The sequence below is a fragment of the Enhydra lutris genome, unplaced genomic scaffold (genome assembly GCF_002288905.1).
Source record: "Enhydra lutris kenyoni isolate GAN:26980312 unplaced genomic scaffold, ASM228890v2 scaffoldscaffold94, whole genome shotgun sequence".
NCBI lineage: Eukaryota > Metazoa > Chordata > Mammalia > Carnivora > Mustelidae > Enhydra > Enhydra lutris.
In genome coordinates, this window is record NW_019154178.1 from 4177990 (window position 1) to 4204641 (window position 26652).

The 26652-nt window shown below is 43.3% G+C and overlaps 2 protein-coding genes across 2 annotated transcripts in view; one reads left to right on the forward strand and one right to left on the reverse strand.

Moving 5' to 3' along the window:
• Nucleotides 1-26652, reverse strand: part of LOC111138875 (olfactory receptor 10J3-like) — a 145673-nt gene that overhangs the window by 24658 nt on the left and 94363 nt on the right.
• LOC111138878 (olfactory receptor 10J1-like) lies at nucleotides 21724-22653 on the forward strand. Its single transcript, XM_022490814.1, has one exon. The coding sequence runs from the start codon at nucleotides 21724-21726 to the stop codon at nucleotides 22651-22653; it is 930 nt and encodes a 309-aa protein (XP_022346522.1).

A 26652-nucleotide genomic window follows, 5' to 3' on the forward strand; every position in this document is an offset into this window, starting at 1 on the left:
GTCAAGTCTTGTAGGGAAGCCTGGGGGCCTCAGTGGGTTAAGCACCTGCCTTCGGCTCAGATCATGATCCCAGAGTCCTGGGATCAAGTCCCACATCGGGCTCCTTCCTCAGTGGGGAGCCTGCTTCTCCCTCTGCTGCTGCTTCCCCTGCTCTCTCTGTGCTCTCTCGCTCACTCTCTCTGACAAATAGATGAATAAAATCATTAAAAAAAAAGTCTTCTAGTCTTATTGGCATAGAGGAAAAGGAACCTCCCTGGTCTACATTAGGTTCCAACTGCCCCATGATGGATTCTATGGAGAAATATGACACCCAGAGGCCATCTTTTGTGGCATCTATCAGGAGGACACTGGTGGCATAATGTTCTTTAACCAATGTGGTCCTGGGGCCTCATCTTCCTTACGACTTTCCTAGGGCCACTGGCCTGCCCTCAGCCACTTCTTGAAGACATCTAGACATTTAGTTGTGCCCCTGATGGTGTGATGAATAGGACTCAGTGGGGTGTCACCATGCCACCCACCCGGATTCATCACTCACTCACGTCTCCTCCACCAGGATTCCAGCTTTTTTCTAAGAGTCTGCTTCTCTGTGAAGTGAGAGCATAGCCTTTCTGTTTCTATGGGATACCTCACCCTTCTAGCCCCACAGCAGGGCTTGGCTGGCGGGTGCAAGACTTGCCCTTGCCTAATAGCCAGCTAATGCTAATGTTGTGGGCTCCACCAAGCTGGATGCCTTCCTTTTGTTTTGACAGAAAAACCTGAATAATTCTTAACTCTACAATTTGCACCATACATTTCACATATAAAGTACTTCAGTCCTTAAGCTTCTGATATTCAAAATTATTGGTAAGCTAAAAGAGACTTTCCTCTCTAGAAAAGTTTGCTAACGTTAAGAACCATTCCCGCTTTTAAGACAAATGTTTTAGTTATGCATTTTAAAAAATCTTTTTGAAATTCAATGGGCTTTTTTTCTGGGTTCTTTTAGGTTTACCCTGGGGCAAAGGAAAGTCTTGTGAAAGAATGAGGAATGTGAATTGTGAAAACAATGTAGAATTTTTATTCTGTTGTATTTGTATATTTATTCTACATGTCAAAACATTAATTATCATGAATTTTTTTAAATGTTTTATTTGCTAGAGCTAGTTATCTGCCATTATTCTTTAGAATTTGGGGGATGTTTTGCTTGTTTCAATGTTTCACATAAGTTTTAGAAGCAGCTCGTTCAAATTACAACCTCCCCTTCCCCCACCCAAAAAAAAAAAAAAAAAAAAAACAACCCACACACACAGCATTCTCAACACAGTTAAACACATATAAGCAGACCACACTCTGGTTCCATTTTACTAGACTCCTACTGCCTTTTTAATTTACGGAAAATTGATGTCTTAATGATCTTGAATCTTCGTATTCAAAAACAGTGTTATTTTCCATCGTCTCAAGTCAGCTTTTGAATTAGGAAATTTTACATTTTCCTATAACCATTTCTAAAAGTTCTATAGTTTTATGTTTTACATTTAAGTGATCTATTTTGAGTCAGTTTGCGTGAAGCGTGATGTTGAGGTCAAAGTTTTAATTTTTGCTTTCAGATAGCCAATTACTCCAGCCCTGTCTTCTTTAAAGGCGAACATCCTCCGCTGAATTGAATTTGCACATTCATCAAAAGCTCATTGAGCTGATTTCTGGGGATCAATTTCTGGGTGTCTTTCTGGTCCCGTGATCGACGTGTCTACTGCTCAAGTCCTGTACCACCGGGATTAATGCAGCCATACAGCAAGCCTCAATATTGAGTCATATGAGTCTTCCTACTTTATTCTTTGTCAAGATTGTTTTAGTTATTCTAAGTCCTGTATATTCCCATACCAATTTTAGAATAAGCTTATCTATGTTTATAGAAAACCTTGCTGGGATTTCATAGGAATTGCATCAAATTTATAGATCAATTTAAGGAGAACTGACATCTTTACGATGTGGAGTCTTCTAATCCATGAACACAATAGGTCTCTAGCCATTTAAGTCTTCTTTGATTTCTTCTATCAGCATTTTATAATTTTCAGCATGCAAATCTTACACTCTATACCTAAGCATTTCATTTTTCTTTGAGAAATTGTAAATGATATTGTGCTTTTAATTCTGGTTTCCACGTGTTCAGGGCTGGTTTAGAGAAATATGATTTTCATGTATTGATATTACATGCTGTGACTTTAAGTCACTAGGAGTTTTTAGGGGGTTATCAGTAGATATCTTCAGTCTCTTTGCATAGACAGTTATGTCCTCGACATAACTAGGATCAGTTTTATTTCTTCCTTTCTGATCTGTATGCCTTTTCTTTCTTTCTCCTGCCATATTGCCCTGACTAGAACGTCTCTTACTATGACAAATAAGACTGGTGGGAGCACACATCCTTGTCTTGTTCCTGATTTTTTGGGGGATGGGGGGAGTAAAGGGGAAGAAGCATTCAGTCTTTTACCATTAAGGATGATGCTTTCTACAGGTTTTTTGGACATGGTCTTTATCAAATCGAGGTAATTTTCCTTTATTCTTAACTTGCAAAAAATGTGTGTCATGAGTGGATTTCATAAAGTGTTTCTGTAGGTCAGTTGATATAATTATATGACCTTTCTTTTTTAGTCTGTTAATATAGTGGATACCATTGCCTGATTTGTGACGGCAGGCCTAGCTTGCCATTACTGAAATAAATCCAGTTGGTCACGATATGTAATTCCTTTTATACATTGCTGGATTTGGTTTGCTAATATTTTGCTGAGGATTTCTGCATCTAAGTTCATGAGAGATGATGATCTATAGTCTTATTTGTATAGCCTTTACATGATTTAGGTACCAGGATAATACTGGACTCATAAATTATGGACTCCAAGTGAGTTGATCAGTAGTCTACTCTCCTCTGTTTTCTAGAAGAGACGCTCATACTTAACACTAATTTTTCCTTCACAGTTTGATAAATTCTCCAGGGAAACCATCTAGACCTGGAGAGTTCCTTCTCTTAAGTTTTTAAATAACAAATTCAATTTTTTAAATAATTATAAGACTACTCAATTTATCCAATGTCATAGGATTATTCAGATTATCTGGCTGGGGTTTAGTAGTTTGAGGACTTGACCCATTTCAGGTTGTTGGGTTTATAAACAAAGTTGGTCATAGTATTTCCATATTATCCTTCTAATAGCTGCAGACTCTAGTGATACCCTCATTCCATTCCTAATAATGGCAAATTGTGTCTTTTGTCAGTCTTTCTAGAAATTTATCAATTTTACTGATTTTTCAAAGAACCAATTTTGTTACACTGATTTTTTTTCTATTTTCCTATTTTTTTATTTCATTGACTTCTATTCTTTATCATTTCTTTCTGCTTGCTTTGGGACTTTGCAACTCTAGTTCCTCGAGGTAGGAACTTTAGATTATCCATTTGAGAGTTTCCTTCAGTTCTTATGTAAGCATTTTAGTGCTATAAATTACCTTAACACTGCTGCTTTAGCTGTATCTGCCTAATAAATCGTACAGTCATTTCCATTCTTTCCTGTTCTTTTGAGACTCCGTCTTTGATCCATGGATTTGTTAGGAGCAAGACACTTAACTTTTATGTTCTTAGAATTTTTCCTATTCTCCTGTTAACTTTTGGTTTGTAACCTAAACATTTTGCCTATTGCACTAGAAGACTCTAGATCCTGATTAAATCTTTTACTCTAGTAGGTGGTTGCCCAGTTTAGGGTTAGCATGCCAGGCCCGGCCTACTTTGGTTGCCTGTGGTTCCAAAGACATTTAATTTTCAGAACATTTTCTGTTTTTTGGGTGTGTTTAGCTTCTTTGGTGCTGTTGAGATGGTGCTGCTGGTGTTGCCAGGGGGCTAAAATGGGTCTCTCCAAGCTGGAATGCTGACATGGAGGGGAGCCCCAGCCTGAGGGGACAGAGGCTTCTCTAGGCAGGTGCTTGTTCAGATCACATGCCCCTCATATGTGGGGATGGAGATCTTTTCTTACTAGTACACCCTATCCCTAAACTTGTGTCTCTGAAGGATGGAGGGAAGTTGGAGGAAGAAGGGAAGTTTTCGGCTCACAGGGTCAAAGAGGCTTCCAGAACTCGGTTTGTTGGTGAGATCAGTAACCCTACTGTTTCAGGTCAGGGAGGGTCAAATTTTGGTCAGGGAGGACCTTCAAGGAGAGAACACACCTTCCCAGGCTACGATTACTGAGTCTCCCTCATCAATCCCCTTGCTAGTGGTGCCAGGCTCATCACCATCTGCTTGATCCAGGATAGGAATGAGCCAGATAGATAGATGGTCAGGAAACACTGGGGCCAAGGTGACTTTAAGTTGGGGTGGGGGAGGTTAAGATTTACTGCCACTGTTCTGTTCCTCCAGACCTGAGATCCAAAACAAGCCTAGCTTCCTCTCACCATCTCTTAGAGTTCTCCTTTGGTTGTCTCTTGGGTTATTTCCAAGGGTTATTGTTGAACTTAAGGGGAGAAATGAATCTATGCCATTTTATCTATATCAGAAATTCATTTTGCACATTTCTTAAGTTTATTCTTTGACATACCTTATAGTTTTTCAATTGAAAATGGCTCTTCTTCCATTATTAATTGGTTTTTATTTCTGTGTAGCTAGAATAATGATAAATCTGAACCCAGACTCCTTATAGAATATTTTTAATGTAATAATTTTTCAGTGAATCCTCTTGGGTTATTTCCCAAGTATTCTATTATATCACCTGGGAAAGATTATAATTCTACCTCTTCCTTTACAGTTTTTACACCTTTTAATTATTTCTCTTGAGGTAATTATGTTGTTCAGTATACACAGAGTTAAATAATAATGGTTATAGTGATCATTTTGTTTCATTTTATTTAATGGGAGTGTTTCTCATTTCCCCCTATAAAGCCCAATGTTGGAATTTTAGTTGAAATACACACATTTTTATGTTAAGAAATTATTCATCTAATCCTACTTAATTGGATTTTTTAAATGAAGAATAGAGGTTACATTTTATCATGGATCCTTCTCAGCATCTAGAGAGAAATGCATATAATTTTTCTCTATTTTATATGGTTCACTGAATTTATTAATAGATATAAATTTCAGAACCCTCCTTGTGTTACTGGTATGATACCTAACATATTGCATACTTATCATGTGTCAGGCACTTTTCTAAGGATGTATGTTAATCAACTGATTTTATCCTCAAAACAATCCTATGATGTAGATTCTATTATTATTACCACTTTGTAGGTATGAATAATGTTATACCTACTTTGCAGAAAAGGAAACAGAGGCACCTGGAAGTTAAATAACAAGCCTAAAATCACATAGTTCATAAATGGTGAAGTTTTTAAATTCCAAGAGTTTGGGATTTCCTATTGATCACATGCAATATGACATTACATTTTGCCCCAGTATACTATTATTTTAATCTAGCACTAGGTTCTCTATTTACTTTAGTGAAATTTGCGTTTTGTGTCTGTATGTATAGAGCAGGCAGCCCAAGATGGGCTCCTTGGGCATGAACACTATTTTGAGTTAAAAGTAATCAAAATCCAGCAGATTCAGGAAAATCTCTTCACCTCCCCCTCAACTGCATTTCAGTACCAGGAAAAGTACTATTAATAGAGATTCCTCTTTGCCTAAGAAACTTATCTGAGACCATTCTTTTAAACTGTAACAAAGATAAACTCAAAATGGATAAAAGATGTCAATGTGAGGCAGGAATCCATCAAAATCCTAGAGAAGAACATAGGCAGGAACCTCTTCGACATCAGCCACAGCAACTTCTTTCAAGACACGTCTCCAAAGAAAAGGGAAACAAAAGTGAAAATGGACTTTCAGGACTTCATCAAGATAAAAAGTTTCTGCACAGCAAGGGAAATAGTCAACACAACAAAGAGGCAACCCACAGAATGGGAGAAGATCCCTGCAAATGACACTACAGACAAAGGGCTGATATCCAAGATCTATAAAAACTTCTCAAACTCAACACCCAAAACACTAATCAAGTCAAAAAATGGGCAAAGGGCATGAACAGACAATTCTCCAAAGAAGACAGGCAAATGGCTAACAGACACATGAGAAAATGTTCAACATCATTAGCCATGAGGGAAATTCAAATCAAAACCCCACTGATATACCACTTTACCCCAGTTAGAATGGCAAAAATTGACAAGGCAAGAAACAACGAATGTTGGAGAGGCTGTGGAGAAAGGGAACACTCTTATTCTGTTAGTGGGAGTGCAAGTTAGTACAATGTGGAAAACAGCGTGGCAGTTACTCAAAAAATTAAAAATAGAGCTATCTCATGACCCAGCAATTGCACTATTGGTATTTATCCCAAAGATACAGACGTAGTGAAAAGAAGGGCCATGTTCATTCCAATGTTCATAGCAGCAATGTCCACAATAGCCAAACTGTGGAAAGAGCTGAGATGCCCTTCAAAAGATGAATGGATAAAGAAGATATGGTCCATATATATAACGGCATATTACTCAGCCATTAGAATGAATACCCAACTTTAACATCAACATGGATGCGACTGGAGGAGATTATGCTAAATGAAATAAGTCAAGCAGAGGAAGTCAACTATCATATGGTTACACTTACTCATGGAACATAAGGAATAGCATGGAGGACATTAGAAGAAGGAAGGGAAAAAAGAAGGGGGAGAATTCAGAGGGGGAGACAAACCATGAGAGACTATGGACTCCGACAAACAAACTCAGGGTTTTAGAAGGGAGGGGGTGGGGAATGGGTTAGCCTGGTGGTGGGTATTAAAAAGGGCATGTATTACATGGAGTACTGGGGGTTACACACAAACAACAAATCATGGAACACTACATCAAAAATTAATGATGTACTGTATGGTGACTAACATAATTTTAAAAAAGAAAAAAAAAGAAACTTATCTGCATAATAGAGCACCTTTGCTTTTCAAATGTGTACTCCCACCTTCCCACTAATGGTCTTCCTCCCCTTTGTATCCACAGACACTACCCCTCTCCTGAGCTCACGTAAGTATCATGTTGCTGACTGTCTTTGGAATTCCATGTCTCTGTGAATTCCCCGTCTATTCACTGTTAAACTTGATTTTCTCCTGTTAATCTGTCTCATGTCAATTTTAGTTTTAGCCCAGCTAGAAGAAACTTCAAGGGTGGAATAAATTCTTCCTCCCCAACACGTGTGTGTCCTGTGTACCTGTGATAATCAAATCAGGCTTTGTTTCCAATGCTGTTCACTTTATAAAATAATTTGAACGGTTTCCTCTTTTTCTAGGCTTTGCATCTTTATAAAGACCATTGTGGTTACTTATTCCTTAAAGTTTTGGTTGAATTACTCTCTGACTTCTCATGATTTTTTAGCCTTGAATTATCTGGGGCTGAGACTCTCATGGAGAGAAAAGCTTTGACCATTCCCTCTATGACTTTTTCTAAAGAAAAGGTCACTTTAGATTGGTTCTTGTTGTTTTATGCTGATAGCTGTGAAGAATAAGGGGAAGTCTCAAATTTATAATTCTAGCTGTGGTCTTTCCCAAATCCCAACTTTATAACTAGTTGCCTGCTTTTGACACTTCTATTTGGAGACCTAGGATTGTTCCAAATGAAACACACAACACACACACACACACACATTACTAAACATAAACTAGTATGTGGCACCTTCTCTTCCCAGCTGCTCAATCCAAAAGCCAGTGAGCCTGTCTGGAATCCTATCTTTTCCTTCCTCCTCCCCAGCACTGTCCGCACATTTTTTATGCAAAAGAAGACAAAGACAACATTCTCCTAGCACCACAGGGTGTTGAGCAAAACAAGGTTATAAGGAGAAAATCTTCAAGAGTACACACAATCTCCCAAACTCTCATTAATCTGTAGCCTCGGCTGTGCATAAGTGGGCTGGTTATACCTCGGGATGGCACCTTTGTATAAAAGGAGAAACAGGGGCCCTCTAAGTGATCATCTAACAACAGGAGCTCCCAGGTGGCAACAGGCCTGTTAGAAAGGAGGGCAGCAGCAAGAACTCAGCCACTGGTGTCGGCCTCTTCTTCCACCAAAGTTTCTTAGAACTGCTGTGTCAGCTCTTTGCCAAGCTACTAAATGAGCCTTTGGGGCCATCTAGACTGGTATCCCCTGACAAGCTTTGTCAGCTCTACCTACAAAACACACTGTGAATTTATCATCTATTTCCTTCCATCTCCACTGAAACTTCTTTTATCCAGAAACAATCTCTCAGTATACATTCCCCTTGTTTACTCTTGTACTTTTCCAATCGATTCTCTACATAATAGCAAAGTTATCTTCTAAAAATGAAAACCAGATGACACCCTTCGCCTAATTAAACTATCCAATGGATTTCCACTGCACTCAGAATAAAATCCACTTTCCTCATGGTGGCCTATAAGGCCCTACCTGTCCTTGCCACCCATGCCTTTGGGAAGGACCTCATCTCCTACTGCTAAGCCCTGCTACTCCAACATCTATCGACATGGAAGGTTTATTCCCACTTAGGATCTTTAGACTTGCCATCCCTTCAGTTGAGAATGCTCTTTCTCCAGATTTTGGTTCCCCATCATTCAGACCTCAAGGGAAATGAGCAGCGGTCCTCAGGGACTCCTTCCCTGATCACTTCATTGACCATAATGGCCACCAATGACATTCTCCATTAACTGTTCTGTGGTTTTTATAGCATATATCACTATCTGAAACAAAATAATAAGGTTGAAAATAAGGGACGGAAAAATGTCTACCAGGCAAATACTACATAGAAGAAAGCAAAAAGCACTAATAAAAACAAACAAGCTGTGAACAAAGCACCTGCTATCAGAGTTCATACTCAAGAACACAGATGATTTTCAAAGTATGTAAATAATATAGATTTTCTTGGTAAGGGATAAGCGTCTGAAGATAGAGCAAAAAAGGGCAAAAGGGTAGTCATTCCTGCCAGCAGGGAACAGCAGATCTTTTAGGTCAGGTGGTCAGGAAAGGCCTTTCTGAGATGGCATGTGAGCAGAAAAATGAAGTGAAGGAGTGGGTGAGAACTCCTGAGAATGAGCGCTCTGGGCTGAGATCAGAGCATGGGAAGAGCCTGAGGAAGGTTAACTGTGGCATGCGCAGAGGAGGCAACTGGCCCCAGAGCAGCTGAGCTCAACCCCCTACTCACACCTGGGAAGGTGGACCATGGAGAAACCAACAGTTACATTTACCTCACTACAGTGCTAAAATCTCCACCCATGGGGGAGCACAAGCCTCATTAACATAACAAACAGGCATGTCTCCTTAAGGTGTATTTGTGACCTTATGCCCACCTCTGCATATAGTAACAAGGATCCCCTTTTTAAATATTCATCCTGGGGATGCCTGGGTAGCTCAGTCAGTTTAGCGTCTGCCTTCTGTTCAGGTCATAATTCTAGCTTCCTGGGATTGAGTCCAGCCTTGGGCTCTCTGCTTAGCCGGAGTAGGGGAGGTGGGGGAGTGGGGTCTGCTACTCCCTCTCCCTCTACCCAGCCCCCTGGCTTGTGCTCAGTCTCTCTCAAATAAATCTAAATAAATAAATAAATATTCATCCTCACCCTAAATAAAAGGACCCCATTCACCCTTGCTGGGGGGGTAGGGGGAAGGCATGATTTTGGAAATTATCCCCCAAGATCTCTTTATCTGCTCAGACAAAATTTCCTTTGTGTGATAATTCCACTTGGTGTCATTTCTATGCGTGACCCACAAGGAGCAAACTCATGCTGATCAGGTTACAATAGTAGCCTTTTTGCCCGGTAAAACCATGAAGTTCATTTGCATGGGTGCTCTGCCCAAGCAATATTTGGTCTAACCAAAGCAGGCATGACACAAGATAAGACAGGAGCAAGTAAATTCAAGGTAAAAGCAAGGCAATAATTGACAAGGACAGTCTGTGGAGGCTCGACAGGGTGGGGAGGAAAGTGAGAACAGTGGGAGCAGTAAGTAGCCCGAGAGCCTGGGAATAATGGAAACACATACAGATACAGAGTGTAGGACTTCACAAATTGAGAAATTATTTGGATTAGGGTACCAGTGAGAATGAGCTGGAAAGATAAGCAATAAATCAACAGATTTCTAGAAAATATAATGGAAGTAGCCCATTTCTAAATGAAACAAAACATAGCAAATACATGGGAATATGAAATGTGCAGTTTCTATGGAAAAGATCTTAAAACCCTATGAAACATAAAAGTGTTTCTTTTTAAATCTCGCTTTGGATGGAAAGCCTCAGTGTGAAGATTAAAGATGTTTATTCTCCTTAAATTTCTATGAATACAAATAAGAAATCCACAAAAACACCATTCTTAAAAATGTGAGAATAGAGAAATTCCAAAGAGGAACTATGGTTGGGGTGGGGGGATTTGCAGATGGTAGCATCATGGAGTACCAATATACGGTGTTTTTATTATTCAGTGTATGACCTAGGGGTGGAAACGTTTTCCCTCTTCTAGGTTCTTTGGCTGGTCTGATAATTGATATAAAATTGATGTAAAACAGGTTAACAGGAGAAAATCAAAGTTTAACAGCATATATACCTACTGTATGCATGGGAGACCCAGAAAAACTAAGTAATTCCCCCAGATAAAGCCATCACCTTAAATACAAGCCAAAGACAAAGGAATATGTTGGGGGGTAAAGGGGAGAATCATAGAAGGTAACCAGGTAAAGCACAGTAACCCAGGGTAAGGCTGTGATACAGACGTGGTAAGACTCTCTTCGTTTCCCTACCAATGAGGGAGACACCCTTACAAATGGAGATTTCCCTTATAAATGCAAATGTCTCTTGAAAGGATCAATTCTACTCAGTTTTCAGAGCTACACCTGTGTGTGCTGTTAAAAATAACCAGCTTAAAATTATCCCCACGCCAGAGAAACACATTCTGGGATCGCAAAATCTGCTCCCCCTTCAGTGGTGTTGAGACGATGCCTAGTTATTGGGAATAACAAAAGGAATGTCTGACTTGATCTTAAGAAATATTTCAAAATTTGTTTCTTACAACCAATTACATTCCAAATGAATCACATATTGAAACATAGAAGGTAGAAATAAAAATATGGGTCCTTTAAAAAAATAATCTTGTAGTGAGGAAGGCCCTGACGCACACATAAATATAATCCTAATAGAATTTCAAGCCCATAAACTCAGTAAAAGTTGTAAGTGGAAGAAAGCTATCTGCAACATGGATGATAGAAGGCATATTTCCCCATTATAGAACTCATTACAAGAAAATGGCAATACAATACAAAAAATGAGCAAGATATGTAAACGGACATTCACAGCAAAGGAAGTACAAGTGACTAATAAGCGTAGGAAAAGATATTCAGCCTCATTCATAATTAAAGAAATAAAAATCCAAAGAAAGAAATAATACACCATTTTTACCTATCAGCTTGCCAAACACTGAAAAAATTGGCCAAAGCCCACGGTTGAAGGAAGTGTGGGTAAGAAAGCATTCTCAGTTATGCCGAATGCAGACGTACATCCTATTCTGGCTTCTGTCTAGCAATAGTACCTAAGTTCTTAAACTGACCAGGAATTTTACTTTCATGAATGGATCTTATAGATATGCTCCCAGGAGGGCACAACTCTATACAAAGACTGATTCTTTAGCATACTCCTAAAAAATGTTGGAAGCCGCAAACAGCTTACTTATCCACTGATTCAAGTTAAATAAATTATGTTGTATTTTTACTCTACAACACACAGTTGTTCAAACGAATGCATAAGTCTTCCAATACTGATTTGTCAAGACATCTCCCACGTATTGTTATATGAACACGTTTATAGCAGGACACAGAACACAGTCCATTTGTATTACAAAAACACATGCTCAGGTATATGCATAGAACATTTCTGAATTCTATTAAGTAGGTTAGGTTTTTGACGTAGCAGGGGGTTAGCAATTTAGAAACAACTTTCTCTGTATATTAAAGAAGCAAATGTGCAAATATACTGAGACTATGAACCGGATTTTTAGTGCTGTAGACAGGACTTATAAATATGGAAAGGAGCAACACCAGAGTAGACTGTGAGATAGTTTGAATTGCAGATACTATTATGAAATTGTGGATTTTAAGATGTAGATATTAATACGCAGACACCAAGAGACATACCACTTCCTAGCTTTTTCACTGCAAGAATCCAAAAATAATCATACAGCAATGGCAGAAAGTATACCTAGGACCCAGATCTTGGTTTCTAAGTATTATCCTCTGCCAAAAGGTACCAGAGCGCCCTGCATCAATGGCTGATTCCAGGGCCAGTGCTGGGGAAGTACAAGACAAGCCTGGGACATCTTACTGGGCTGGTGTATAAAAAAGTTATCAGTGAATAATGGAAAGAGGTCAAAAGAGCAGAGCAGCCAGACTTAAGGTTTTCCCACTGACTGGTTCTGTGATGATGTGGACATCAAGATAATGTTACAGTATCCACCATTGTCTAGTAGTACCTATACCACCTAAATCTGCTTGTACCTAAATAGGAATCTTCCTTACGTAGAATGCCGACTTACGTAATGCAGGAAAGATGGAGTCAGAAACTCATCAGGGAGCCTAAAACTCCAGGGTGAGAGTTTGAGGAGGAAGAGGGTATTAATCTCAGTAGGTCACCCCCCAAAAAGAGAAAATACTAACTTTACAATAGAGAGATCTAGTGGATACCACCTTGAACAAGAGATTATAGTGATTTGGGAAACAAAGACAGAAGGAAAAATTATGAAATTCCTTTACTACTTACAACCTATTGACAAGTCCTTGAAATAGGCAGAGTGACAGTCCCCTGGGGACTTGAATGCCTGGATGTTGACACTTTGCAAAGGGCAAAAGGCAATCTAACCTGACCCCCAGGATGCTGTAAGTCTACTTTAAAACACAGAAATGCGTTCGGAAACTTCCTTTATCTCCCTCCCCACCCCCCGACACCAAGATACATGTTGGCAATCATTCCCCAAGTATATGACCCACGGATACACATCGGAATGGTCTCATTGAGTAAGGGACAGGTGGGCCTTGGTAGAGAGAGAGAGGTAGGGGGGCTACGGGATCAGGCTCACAGAAATCCCAGAAATGTTGAGGTGTAAGGAAATCAGAAATAAGGGAACTGACCAGACCACCCTGAACTGGGCATCAGAGGTGGGTCTTTTTATGTCCATCACATTTTGACCAACAAAGAATGACCAGACCCCAAAGTAGTATTAAGACACTAAAGATGTTATCACCAGTCCGTACTCAAACCAAGACATCACGGGAATGATAGGGTCACAAGCCCCCTAGTCAGTTCTAAATAAAAGACAGTTGGTGAAGGCCCACATTGGCCATCCTGTCAGGACCTGTCAGGACCCGTCAGGACCCCTCTCACTCCCAAGGCCTTTCTCTGTATCTTTGCTTCATAAAACACTATCGCTTTACTCACTCTCCTTCTTCTGAGAGAGTCTCTTTGACTCCATGAGACAAGAACCTCGCTCTCTCGCTTCAGGAGGTCACGTCACTAATATTGGAACAAACTGACATCACACAACTCCCAGTAGGATGCATTGGGAATGATACAGCATCCCTTCTGTAACATTCTTGTTAAAAACTCAATCTGAATTTAATCGTGAAGGAGATTAAAGGATAAAGAGAGAAGAGAAGGAATTGAAAAAGACTTGGAGATGAATGTGAGGGAAAAACTAGAATTTCTAGCACTCCTCAGGTCACCTAAACTAAGAGACATTTTACAAACACCCTTGGCCTGTCATTTTCAAAAGTATCAAGGTTGAGAAACACAAAGACAGCCACGGTACCAGTTCAGGTAAAAATACACTAAAGAAACAGGCAACAAAAAACAACGGGTAATCTTGGATGGGACCTTGGGCTGCAAAGAAGCTTAGCTATAAAGGACGTTATTGGGACGACCAGGGTAACTGACAATGAGTTGTGGGTCAGACAATAGTTTTACCATGTCTGATACTAACTACTCTACGTATGGATCTCTACATACACACACTGATTCTCAACAACCGTGCTGTGGTTCTGTAAGAAAATACTCTTCGTAGGAAGTACACACAAAACTATTCAAGGCACAGTGAGACAATCGCCTCAACTTACTCTAAAGTGCTTTGGAAGAAAATGAGAGAACCAGAGGAGGAGGGAGGAGGGAAAACCTGATGAAGCAAGTGGGATAAAATACAAATAATTGGGCATCTAGACAAAAGATGTTTGTAAAGCCATTTTTGTATTCTTATGAGTTTTCTCTAGGTCTGAAACTGTGTCCTTAAAAAGTGTTTTAAAAAACATGACAAAATTATTTTCTTTAAAGACATCTATGCAGAAAAGGGTTAGCTCAGGAAAGCCTGCATTGCTGAAACCCTGCCTACTCCCAAGAAGGGCTCATCTTTCAGACGGTCCCTTGGCCAGCTCCTGGGAGAGGAGTACCGAGGCCCTGAATTATGCTGTTCGATAAAATTTTGTGTTTCAAGACCTTGAGCCAAATATCTGTCTGATCAGATCATTTATATTAACACTGTGATTTATGCTGAACAAGTGTTTGCTCCAGAGGGCTGGAGCCTGAGGACCCGAGGTCAGTAGCACGGTGTTGTAGGACCGTATGACTGACCCCTAACAGAAACCTCGACACCAAGGCTCAGGTGAGAGTCCCTGGGTGACACCACTTTGCATTTACTGTCATGTGCTGGTGCTGGGAAATTCACACATGTCCCCGTGACTCCATCAGGAAAGGACACTTGGAAGCTGAAGTAGAGTTTCTCCTGGACTGTTCACCCCTGCTCCTTCCCCTTTGTTAGTTCTAATCAGCACCTTACCACTATAATAAACCATAACCATGACTACAACAGTTCTTCTGCCTCTGGGGATGGAGGGTCCTTCCAAGAGAATCATCTAGCTCGGTGGTGATCTTGAGGACCTCCCACAAAAGATTATAGACCTTTAAATACATGGGGAGATAGCATATATCATCAATTCATTCCCTAATGATTTGTATGGAAAAGCAAGGGTCCAATTTCTTAATAAGAAGGAGGAGCTGATCTCTCTGAAAACAAAGATATATTATCAAGTTATCATTGTTAAGACAATGTCGTCTTGACACAGGAAGTCAAACAGACCAATGGAGCAGAAGAGAGAGTCCCTAAACTAACCCATTGTGTGTCTCGTTGTGAGATGTGGCAGATAGAATCGTAGGCTAGGGGCGCCTGGGTGGCTCAGCTGATTAAGCAACTGCCTTCGGCTCAGGTCATGATCCCGGAGTCTTGGGATTGAGTCCCACATCGGGCTCCCAGCTCCATGGGGAGTCTGCTTCTCCCTCTGACCTCCCCTTTCATGCTCTCTCTCTGTCTCTCGAATAAATAAATTAAAAAAAAAAAAAAGAATCGTAGGCTAGTGGAGAAAGGAGGCTCTTCAAACACAAGTGCCAGGATAAGTGGTTATCCATGTAAAAAAAAAAATGCATTTAGACATCTATATTATCACATCCACAAAAATCAGTGGATTTCAATATGAACAGTATGTTAATATGCTTAGAAAAAAATAAGATTATTGCAACATGAAGGTAAAACTGCCAGGAAGATACAAAGAGAGCTAACCATAAAAGACAAGAATGATACATTTGACGACATTACGATAATTTTGTTCAATAAAAGCACCATAAAGAAAATGAAAAAAACAAGCCACCAAATGGTAGCGAATATTCCTGTAGCATACCAAGGACAAGAGGGCAGCACCCAGAGTATTAAAGACCTGTTACAACTGAAAAAGGAAAACACAACCCCGTAGAAGCCGGGGGGGGGGGGGAGGGGCACGAACAAGTATTCTGTGGAAGACAAATGTTCATGGCCGACAAACTTTGAAAAGATGGTCACCTCTTTAGGACTCAGGAAACTAAGCAAAACCACTGTTTTACACCCACAAGTGTGACAGAAATTAGGAAGTCTGCTAAGGGCGTGCAAGGATCTAGATGAGCTGGAATTCCCTGTACGCTTTGTGTGTCACAGCATCAACTGCCACAACCGCTTCAAAACTCAATTTAGCACAATCTTGTAAAATTGAACATTTTTATATCCCTTAAGCTAGTCATTCCCCTAAAAGAGAAATCTCAGAGGAACTTTCCCATGTTTGCTCAAGGAATCATGTGCTGAGATACGTGAAACACTACAATTTAGAAGAATACAAACCTGAAACCACCACCTTTGCCCTCGCTGAGAGGGATGAGAAGCACTGGGACACGTTCCTGTGGTGGGACATTCCAAAGCAGGAGAAGTCCGAGACCACAGCTCCCTCTGGATCTCTGAAATGTGACCCTGAAGTTTTGAAAAAAGCAAATCCCAGAAAACAATATATAGTCTATGATTTTTATAAAGTTCAGAAGGAGATATAAATAAACAACATATTGTTGAAACATACATACGTCGTAATGGTACGAAATAAGACAACAACCAACACAAAACCATAAAGGAGGCGCTGCTGGGCGTTGGGGGGGTGAGGAATGTGTGAGCAGAGCTAGAGCGGAGTGGGGAGCTTCCAGATGTTTATGCTTCACAACTTACATCCTTTTAAACATAGTGTTAAGCATAAAGTGTGTTAAAAATGATAAATATCTTTAAATAAAGATCATAACGTGCCAAGTCTCCATGTGGTCACAAAAACCATACCACAGTCATGTCACCTGGCGGCTGCCGGATCTCGCTGGCCGAGTGTCGTTAATCACAAAACGGCTTAGAGCTTTTGTTTGCCTTTCATGGTCATCACCGGACATCTCAACGTATCTTACACTTTCCAACCCTGATGTCACCCCAAGCTGCTAATGTTAGATTAGGCGGAGATACAAAATCTCCCTTTGGGGAGGGGTTCATGTTTTCCTTTCGTTTTCCAAGAACCCCTAGAACTTAAGTATTTCAAACAGAATGATTAGGTTTATGTAGATCCCTAATCAGGGAAGTCTGAAATCAGTCTAATTTTTATTTTCTCTCAACAACTCACCTCAACTGATCGCGGGAGGTACCATTCAGCAGCTAACTTGCCCAGACTGGGTGTCTTAAAAGTGGACACAGCAGCCCTCATTCCATACGCCCCATGAGGAGGTGAAGGCTGCACCCTGTCCTTGAGACCAGGAAACGCTTTGCTGGGACCAGCACCGCATGGTGAAGTCTGAGGTGAGGTCACAACGGATCACACAACCTTGGGGGGTTGGGGGGACTTGCCCTTGGAATCCAGAGCCCCAGGCTGGGAAGAAGCCCAGGTCACCTGCAGGGGCCACGTGGAGGCATTTCAGGTGACAGCCCAGGATCAACGGAATGGCATGGGGCAAGCCTCAGCGACCAGCCACCCAGGAGACAGATCCTGGCTGCCCCAGTCCCCGGTGATGCTGCAGACTAGAACGTCCGAGTTTCTGTACAAGCCCCTGCAGTGGTGGCCAAGTGCACCTGCCTGAGGCTGGGCTGTGGTCAAGCCACCTCGCGTGCTCCCAGGACTCAGCCTCCCTGGCCCAGACATGGCCATACCCTGAGAAACCTGCCACCATCAGCTGCTCACCAGAGCCCTAACCATGGTCCTCCTTCCTTTTTGGGTGACTCAGAAACTTAGGATTCGGCTGGACTGCCTTTTTCAGCCCTTGAAACATAAAAGGACACCTGGGAAATCAGGCCACCAGGTCACCATGCTCTAATGTGGCCTACTTTGGACCAGACTGTCACAGCAGGAAGTTCTCCCTGGCCCGAGGGTGTGTCGACAGAGGTGTCTTGCTGGTCTCTGGAGCAAGAGGCTTTATATCTGCTTCCCATTTCGGGGAGGGAGGGAGGCTGTCTGTGCCGCTGATCGGATTCGTGTCTTCAGTGACAACCAGGGAGACAATTGGGGTGTTCTCGCTAGAGCAGAGCGAAAACCCAGCAAGGTGACACCAAAGTGAGGGACAATCCCATCCCACTGTGACCTCAAAGCAACAAAGGCTGTAACACATATGACGAGACCGCACGGCTGCAAGTAACAAGGGAGAGGCTGAGATGCTACCTGTTCATGGCAACAGCCGAACGAGAAATTTTTGAGTCTCCTACATAACTCTAGTTTGGCCAGTCTCCCCTCTTGGTCTCTGAAACAGGTAGGGAGAAGGGCGAACATTAATCACTACGTTTATATTTGCTGTAAACTCTTCAAGTTATACTTTTCTAAATTTAAAAGTGACCACAAATTCAGTAAAGAAGTGGGAATGGGGGGCCGGGGAGGAACAGGGATGTTTTTCAGGTTTATCAAGATACACATATAGGGGTGCCTGGGTGGCTCAGTGGGTTAAAGCCTCTGCCTTCGGCTCAAGTCATGGTCTCAGGGTCCTGGGATCAAGTCGAACATCGGACTCTCTGCTCAATGGGGAGCCTGCTTCCTCCTCTCTCTCTGCCTGCTTCTCTGCCTACTTGTGATCTCTCTCTGTGTGTCAAATGAATAAATAAAATCTTTAAAAAAATACACATATAGGCATTTCTGTGAACTGTAGAAAAATCACCTTGGAAGGGATTTGTCGGGAGAGGAGACCAATAAGGGTAAGCAGGAATGTTAGATTAATTAAACTGGAGGCCACAGGCTGGGGGACTGTAAGTTCTGGTGCCTATATAAAGGAACCCAAGTCTAAGCCCATAAATGCCTCACGGTTGTGAAATCAGGATACTGAGGACGACTAGCCACGCCGAGCCACGGAGGCTGTAAGCTATAGCCAACTGGTCCTCCCTCGCCTTGTTTCCTCCTTTTCTCCAGACAAGTCCCCGAGTTCCTGCTGGGGACCGCACTTCTAACCACTGCCCGTTGGCTGCTGCTGGACTTTATTTCTGCTCAAATAAACTTCCCATTTTTAATACGTCTCAGTTCATCTTTGAACAATATAAAAGAAAAACCAGTGAGACTAAGATACTCTTGGAAAAGGCAGCATGTGGGGTTGGGACAGGGAAGCCAGCATGGCAAGGGGCTCTGGAGGCCAGCCTGATGTCCCCTGAGGAGGAAATCCCAGCTCAGCTTTATTGGGACACTTGCAGTGGCCTCCTGGCCTTCCAGAGAGGTCTACTGAGCTTTGCTCTCCCACGTCTGAATCCCACAGGACAAAAACTACAGCCAGATTGGACTATTTCAGTCCAAGGGGGGATGGGGGAGAACCAGTCTCTAATGCTGAGCAGGGTTCTTGACTACAGGGAAAACTGCACAGTTTCCTGGAATCCAAGCAGTGGCTCTTAGTTGAGAGCTCACTTGGGTTTTGTAACCATGGTTTTCCAAGGCCCAACTGTATAAAAATAGAATATTTATTTAAAAAATGAAACCTGACAAATAAGCCACTGCTGTTTCTACTTACAGAGAAAGCTCTGGAAGATTCCCAGAGCCTGGGCCCAGGCAACATGGGAAACGCTCTCCACCTGTAACGAGGTCCCCTGGCACTGGCTGTCGGCTTCCTTCCAGCCCTAGGGTGACTCTCAAGGGTGCTCAGGGAAGGGCATCCAGGAACCACGAAAGATGGTCCTCAGAGAGCTTTTCTTGGGTTAAAAGCTCCTTCTCCAGCTGGAGAGAATATCTAGTATTCCAGGAGTCCCCTGTGACTTTCCCTCTAGCTCCGTCCCTGGACTGGCCCAAGGGCAGGTAGAAGGACCGCATTCAGGGATCTTTTCTTCATGACCATGATTTGTGAATACTTGTGACCCATGGGCCACATCTCTGACCTCTACTTCCACTTCTCTGTCGAGCCACAGATTTGCAGGAAGAAAAGTAAGTGACATTTCAAAAAAGACCTCAGTGATTTACAAAGGGCCACAGAAGGAATAACACACATAGATGGGTTTTATGGTTATTAAAGTCTTAAATTGAACAGTGTCCTGGCATCTAGGAATACTTGTTTCCCGCCTTGGATTTGCCACTTTCAAAGATGCCTTCCTAGCCCTAAGGAATCATGACCCCCCAGGATTAAAGGGTATCTTGACTCATACAGAATGGGGCTCTGCCACTTATCAGCGAGGATTCCTGGTTCACATTCTACAAACAAGTCATAACCCAGAGACGCTGCTGACAAAGCCTCATGGAGCAGCCTGATGGTCACTTACTTACCGTGGTGCCCACTTCAATACCAAACCACCTTCCTTGTCAAGAAATGGTCCCTGAAACTGCACATGAGTTGTTGGTTCTTTGTTTTTGGGTTTTTTTGTTTTTGTTTTTGTTTTTGTTTTGCAACATTAGAGCATTTTCTTTCACACCATGCTCTGAAGAGCTGAAGCATAACCATCCCCCTCCCTGATACCTTTTTGGAGATTCCCTTTATTAAAAGTGGTGTGTTTCCGAAAAGCAGATTAATTTTAAAAGTGCTCAGAAAGCTTACCTTTGCTGTTCACCCACCAGTAAATCATTCTGCAACATGATGATTTGCTGCACTTCTAACAAAAGGTACTTTTCAGGAGACCCCCTATTATTGAATTTACTTTTTTTGTAGCAAACCTGTTCCATAATTATATGTTGGCTGGTAATTGGGTAAAGTCTGTTAGAAGAGCTGCACTATGGCGTGTTTTCCAATGAGATGTTAATGGTGTCATTCTTTCTTCCAGGGTTCTAATGTCAGTCTTAAAATTCAGCCCGGTTCTGCTGCTGTCACATGCACAAACAGCGGGGAAGAGGACACGGGGTTTAAAACACTCACTCCTCCCCCTCTTGGAAGGAAGCCTCCCTGTGGTGCCCCAGCACTCTGCTTCCTAGCGGGCAGCTCACTTGGCGATGACCGGCAAGGACTCTCCAGCAGGTACTTGTGCCCTGCTCTGCGGCAGACACGCGGGGGGCCCTGTTCTCAAAGACCATACAGCCCAGCCCTGGTGGGGGCAGCTCCACAGTGCAGTTTTGGTTAGGGGAAGGAACAACAGGCCCAGGATCGGAAGACTTAGGTTCAAGCCCATTTTTGTCCCCAGGCTATTCCCGAAAGAGTTTCTGTATCCGAAGACAGGCAGTAATCCTGGTTCTCCCCGCTCCACCGGGTGGTAACGACACTAAACAGGTAGGAATGCGTTTTGTAATCACAAGTACGTGGCAAGGTGCTTTCAGTACAGGAGAGGCAGCAAGCAGTCGGCTAGCTGCCTGAGTGAGGAGGAGGGTGCCAGGGGCGGGGAAGAGGGAGGATGGGGATGCTACAGTGCATCATGGGCTTGGGTGACTCTGAGAAACCACTGGTGTCTAGAAGAGGCCTGTAGGGTGGAGGTTGGGAGGCACAGGCCTGACAGAGCTGGAGAACTGGAATGGGAGTGCGGTGTGACAACCGCAGGGCTGGCGCTCCACCCAACCCCTAGCCACTCAGGAATGAGCCGGTTCCTGCAGACCCAAGAGCTGAGCAGACAAACCTGAACGTATCTGATCATTTGTTGAATTCCAATAGCCACGTTTTAAGCTGAAGCGTTGTGCTCCTATGACAACCCTACAATGCCATCATCACTATGTTCATACAGAGACAGGGTGGCTGGTCTAAGAGATGTTAATTCCTTACTCAAGATAAGTCAGCACATGACGGTAGGAGTTTAGAGCATTTGGCTCCAAAAGCCACATTCTTTCTCTTAGCGAGAAAATGTTTTACTCTCTGTTCCCAAAAGGAACAAACATGAATGTGAACACAGAGAAGCCAAAACTCGAGGCCAAGGAACCACAAGAAGTCGCCAGCCTCCCTGACAGAAACCACCCATTTAGGTTCCTTACAGGATTTTTTTTTTTTCTTTCTTAGATTCGGCCTATGATTTAATGGAGAGAGAGAACCACAGCTGGGTGGGCGAGTTCACTTTTCAGGGGTTCTCCAGCTTCCACGAGCACCAGCTCACCCTGTTTGTGGTGTTCCTTGCACTGTACGCTTTAACCCTGACTGGCAATATCATCATTGTGACCATCATTAGTGCTGACCGTCACCTCCACACGCCCATGTACTTCTTCCTGAGCATGTTGTCTGCCTCAGAGACCATGTACACGCTTGTCATTATACCCAAGATGCTCTGTAACCTCCTAGGCCTGAGCCGGCCCATCTCCTTGGCCGGCTGTGCCACCCAGATGTTCTTCTTCATCACCTTGGCCATCAACAACTGTTTCCTGCTCACGGCCATGGGGTACGACCGCTATGTGGCCATCTGCAACCCCTTGAGGTACACGATCCTCATGAACAAGAAGGTGTGCCTCCAGTTGGTGGGGGCAGCCTGCAGCACTGGCCTCATCGTAGCTATGACACAGGTGCTGGCTGTGTTCAGGTTACCCTTCTGTGCCACAAAGGTCGCCCACTTCTTCTGCGACATCCGACCGGTGATGAAGCTCTCCTGCATCGACACCATGGTCAATGAGATCTTGACGTTGATCATCAGTGTCCTGGTGATCCTGGTTCCCATGGGGCTGGTCTTCATCTCCTATGTCCTCATCATCTCCAGCATCCTCAAGATCGCATCATCCGAGGGCCGGAAGAAGGCCTTTGCCACCTGCGCCTCCCATCTCACGGTAGTCATTGTCCACTATGGCTGTGCCTCCATTGCCTACCTCAAGCCCAAGTCCGAGAACACCAGGGATCAGGATCAGCTGATCTCGGTGACGTACACGGTCATCACCCCCCTGTTGAACCCTGTGGTGTACACACTAAGGAACAAGGAGGTAAAGGATGCTCTGCTCCGGGCCACAGGCAGGAAGCCTTCCTGATGAGATGGGCCTGCTTCAATGAGGATCCCATAAGATTCTCCGGAGCAGGAAAGCAGAGCAGTGCCCACAGTCCCTAGAGCTAAAACTCTGGAGCCTATGAAGCAGGGGGCAGGTGAGAAGAGAACAAAAGCACAAAGATTCAGCTACTGGAGAAAGGGACACATTTCCCCAGGGTCTAGGCAAGCCTGCACCTCACACATGAACACGGACACTCTGGGACTTCAACACGGGAGAAGGGACTGCTGGGAGGGAACGGGGTGTGTGGGTGGAATGACAACAGGACAGAGGGAAGGATAAACAGGGGCAGCTGCTCTGGGATAGAGCTAAGATCTTAAATATGTTCTTGAACACTCATTTTGGACACGGAGTTTCCCTGCACCCATTTACACAGGGTTAAGTCCTCGCTGAAGTAATTCCTTCACAGACAATCCAAGCTCTCTGCATCCCGGACAGCATAAGCCAACGGACAGCAGACATGGGAGTGCGTGGAAAACTCACCAGGCTTGAGCTCCAGATCTTTTCCACTTACATTCCAGGTTGACTGTAGGGAAAATAGAAATCTGTTTCCGTGATCATGTCAGAGAAACATTTTCAGAAAGTGATTAAAATCCCCTGATGATCTAGTTAAAGCTGTAGTACTAGGTAAATCATACTGGCATTTCTATTCTGAGACTCCACGAGGTTGGTGGCGGTACAGTCTGAGGGACTCGCCCACTGAGGAGAGATGGGCTTGCCATGGGAGAGGCTTTCATGGAGTGGAAAGAAGTAACAAGTGCAGGGGAGTACAGCGGGGAGACCGCAGCAGTGGTGAATGGGAGAAGGATGGGAGGTTGTGCATGGTGAGGACAGCACAGCCACCTGACGACTTAGAAACCACCCAAGACAGGCTCTAATTGTCCATCCATCCTACCACCCTGTAAGAACCCGAGGTCCTGAGTTAACAGGACATGCATGGGTCACTGGTCACCTCCACTCCCAGGACTCCTGTTCTCAGCATGTCCTCCATTCCATACAGCCCTCCACCCCAACCATACCCAGTGACCAGTCACCTCCCCTTCCTGTCCTCAGGCCATTCTACCGCTTCCCACCAGTCAGCAGGGTATGCATTTAGAAACCCCAGTCCAAAGCTGCTCTCCCATGAACCTTCTGGTGAAGGAGTTCCTCCATTTGCTTCCTCATGCCCCACCATGTCCCGCTCACGCATGCACATGTCTTAAGGGCAAACTTCTGCTTGGTAGCTTCACAGACGCCCCTGTCAGACGGGCAGGGACGCATGGCCAGACACCCAGCTCCAGGCCCTCTACTGTGTCTCACCAGGACCCACTGATGTGGTCTTCACAGGTGGTGTTCTGTACGTCTGTTTTAAAAAGTAGGGCTGTGTCCAAATCCTTCACAAATAGCTCATTATGGCTCCTTCTTACATGGATTCAACTACAAGCTTTTTTTTTTTTTTTTTTTAAGAAATTTATGGTGGGGCACCTGGGTGGCTCAGTCGGTTAAGCATCTGCCTTTGGCTCAGTCTGTGATCCCAGAGTCCTGGTGTCAAGCCCCATATCGGGCTCCCTGCTCAGCATGGAGCCTGGTTCTCCCTCTCCCTCTGCCCTACCCCCTGGCTTGCGCTCTCTCTCCCACGCCCCCCCACACTCATTCTATCTCAAATGAATTAAAAAAAAATTATGGTGAAATCCAAAAGAACTCAAAAGTACCCTGCATTTACCAACAGTCACTTTTACTAAGGAAATAAAAATTCCATTTTAGACCATCTTCAAAAATCCTGCCCTGTTCGACCTTCTCAAGAGATAATTCTATCTGCCAAATTAGCTCCGGCAAATGCTAGTGGTTTTTGTAGGTCGGCTGAGTGAGAGGAATGGAGCACAGGCACGGAAAGAGTGAGACTCTGGTTTGAGTCCTGCTGAACCTCTCACTGGAGATCTACATCTGAATGAATTATTTAGCTTCCCTAAGACTCAGTTTCCTCATCTATAAAACATACCCACAGTTTATGACAAACATGTGAGACGATAGGTCGGAATATCCTTTGTAAATGATAAAACAAATATTTATTTGTATTAGGGTAGGAAAACAGCAAAATCATCTCCATCAACTTCCAGCGTAATCCACCCAGCCCAGGGTTCAACCTCATCAGCCTGAGGCGGCCACTGCCTCAGAGACTTCGGGGACGCCATGCTTGTGTCTTCCTGCTGTCCCTCCTATTTCTACACCTGGCTCAGGGGTCTCTCTCCTCCCACACTGTGGAGGACGAGGAGGGGAGTCCTCGTTCCTGGACACTCCCCAGACACACTGAGTCTTAGAGAGTGGCTCGGGGAGTGCCCTGCGCCAGAAAGCCTGTGTTATACTTCGTTTCCCCAGACCCAGGGTACTGCCCTTCACTCCTCAACCAGCCTCTTTTATTAAGAGCACAAGATCATAAGATGTTTGAATTTAACACATACCATTACCCCCTCCCTGATGCAGATCCCCGAGGAAGTAATGGAATCTTTCCTTCTCTACAAAACAGGGTTATGAGGACCTGCTCTGTGTCTCCTGTCTGACTGTCCTAAGAATCAACTACACTAGAATAAACACAGTAGATAGAAATTGCCATAATAACGACCAAAAAGTGTTAAGATAGCATATTACCATTATGATGCTTATATCCCTACCTTTCCAATTTCTCCCGGCCATTTTATATTATTTCACCAATTTTTGACTCCTACCTTTCTCCCACATACGCTTAAGTCCTAAACCCTATTGCACTCAAGTCACATTATTTGCAGTTCCTTGCAAAAAAAAAAAAAACAAAAAACAAAAAAACAAAAAAAAACAAAAAAACCCCAAACTTTGAACCACTATCTTTTGTTAGCAATTCCAGCACTAAGTGCCTACCCTCATACTCCACACCAAGCACCTTCCCTCCTCCTAGTTCAGTGGATTTCAAATTCTTCACCATGACCCATGACCCTCAGTGAGAAACGCATGTTCTAGCATAACCCAGTGTGCATTCATAAATCTGCAAATGGAACAAAGAATTCACAGAACAGGGGACGCCTGGGTGGCTCAGTTGGTTAAGCAGCTGCCTTCGGCTCAGGTCATGATCCCAGTGTCCTGGGATCGAGTCCCACATCGGGCTCCTTGCTCAGCAGGGAGCCTGCTTCTCCCTCTGCCTCTGCCTGCCATTCTTGCTCTGTCTGCCTGTGCTTGCTCTCTCTCCCCCTCTCTCTCTCTCTCTGACAAATAAATAAATAAAATCTTTAAAAAAAAAAAAAAAAGAATTCACAGAACAGTATTTATCCTTACTACTTGCAATGCATTCTGATGTTTTTCATTCGTCTTTTTTTTTTTTTAATTTTATGAGCGAGACAGCAAGAGAAAACGTGTACACACACAGGGCGAAGAGCAGAGGGAGACGGGGAAGGAGAGGGAAAGAATCCCAACCCTAATCCACGCTAAGCACCTGACACATGGCTCGATCCCAGGACCCTGAGAGCTTGATCTGAGCCAAAACCAAGAATCGGACGCTCAACCGACTGAGCAACCCAGGCTCCCCTAGTCTGTTCCAATTCATTTTAGTCAAATAATGCTAATGAACAGAGGGGCAGCTACAACATACTTTGAACAAATACTCAATAGAGGAAAGTTAAAATACTCAGCTAAAGTTCATGTCGAAGTCCAATACCATCAGACTACATTTCTGTGCTGCTGGGATTGAAATCTTATGTAAGAACTTGACAACAATGGAATTATATTATTGAGCATTCAGTGTTCATATTTAAATACGGGACACCTCAGACGAGGGACGCTTACTCATCACGGTAGTTCCTGGGCTGCCACCGTGGTCACACGTCCGGGACATCTGGTGGGTGGCTCACTTCTCACGTGAGAAACACACTGGCAGAGAAGCAAAATTATCTTGAAGGAAATACCTTGTTTTTCTCTAACACTTTCTTTTTATTCATACTCTTCATTAAATATGGATTACAAATGATTTAACCTGAAGAC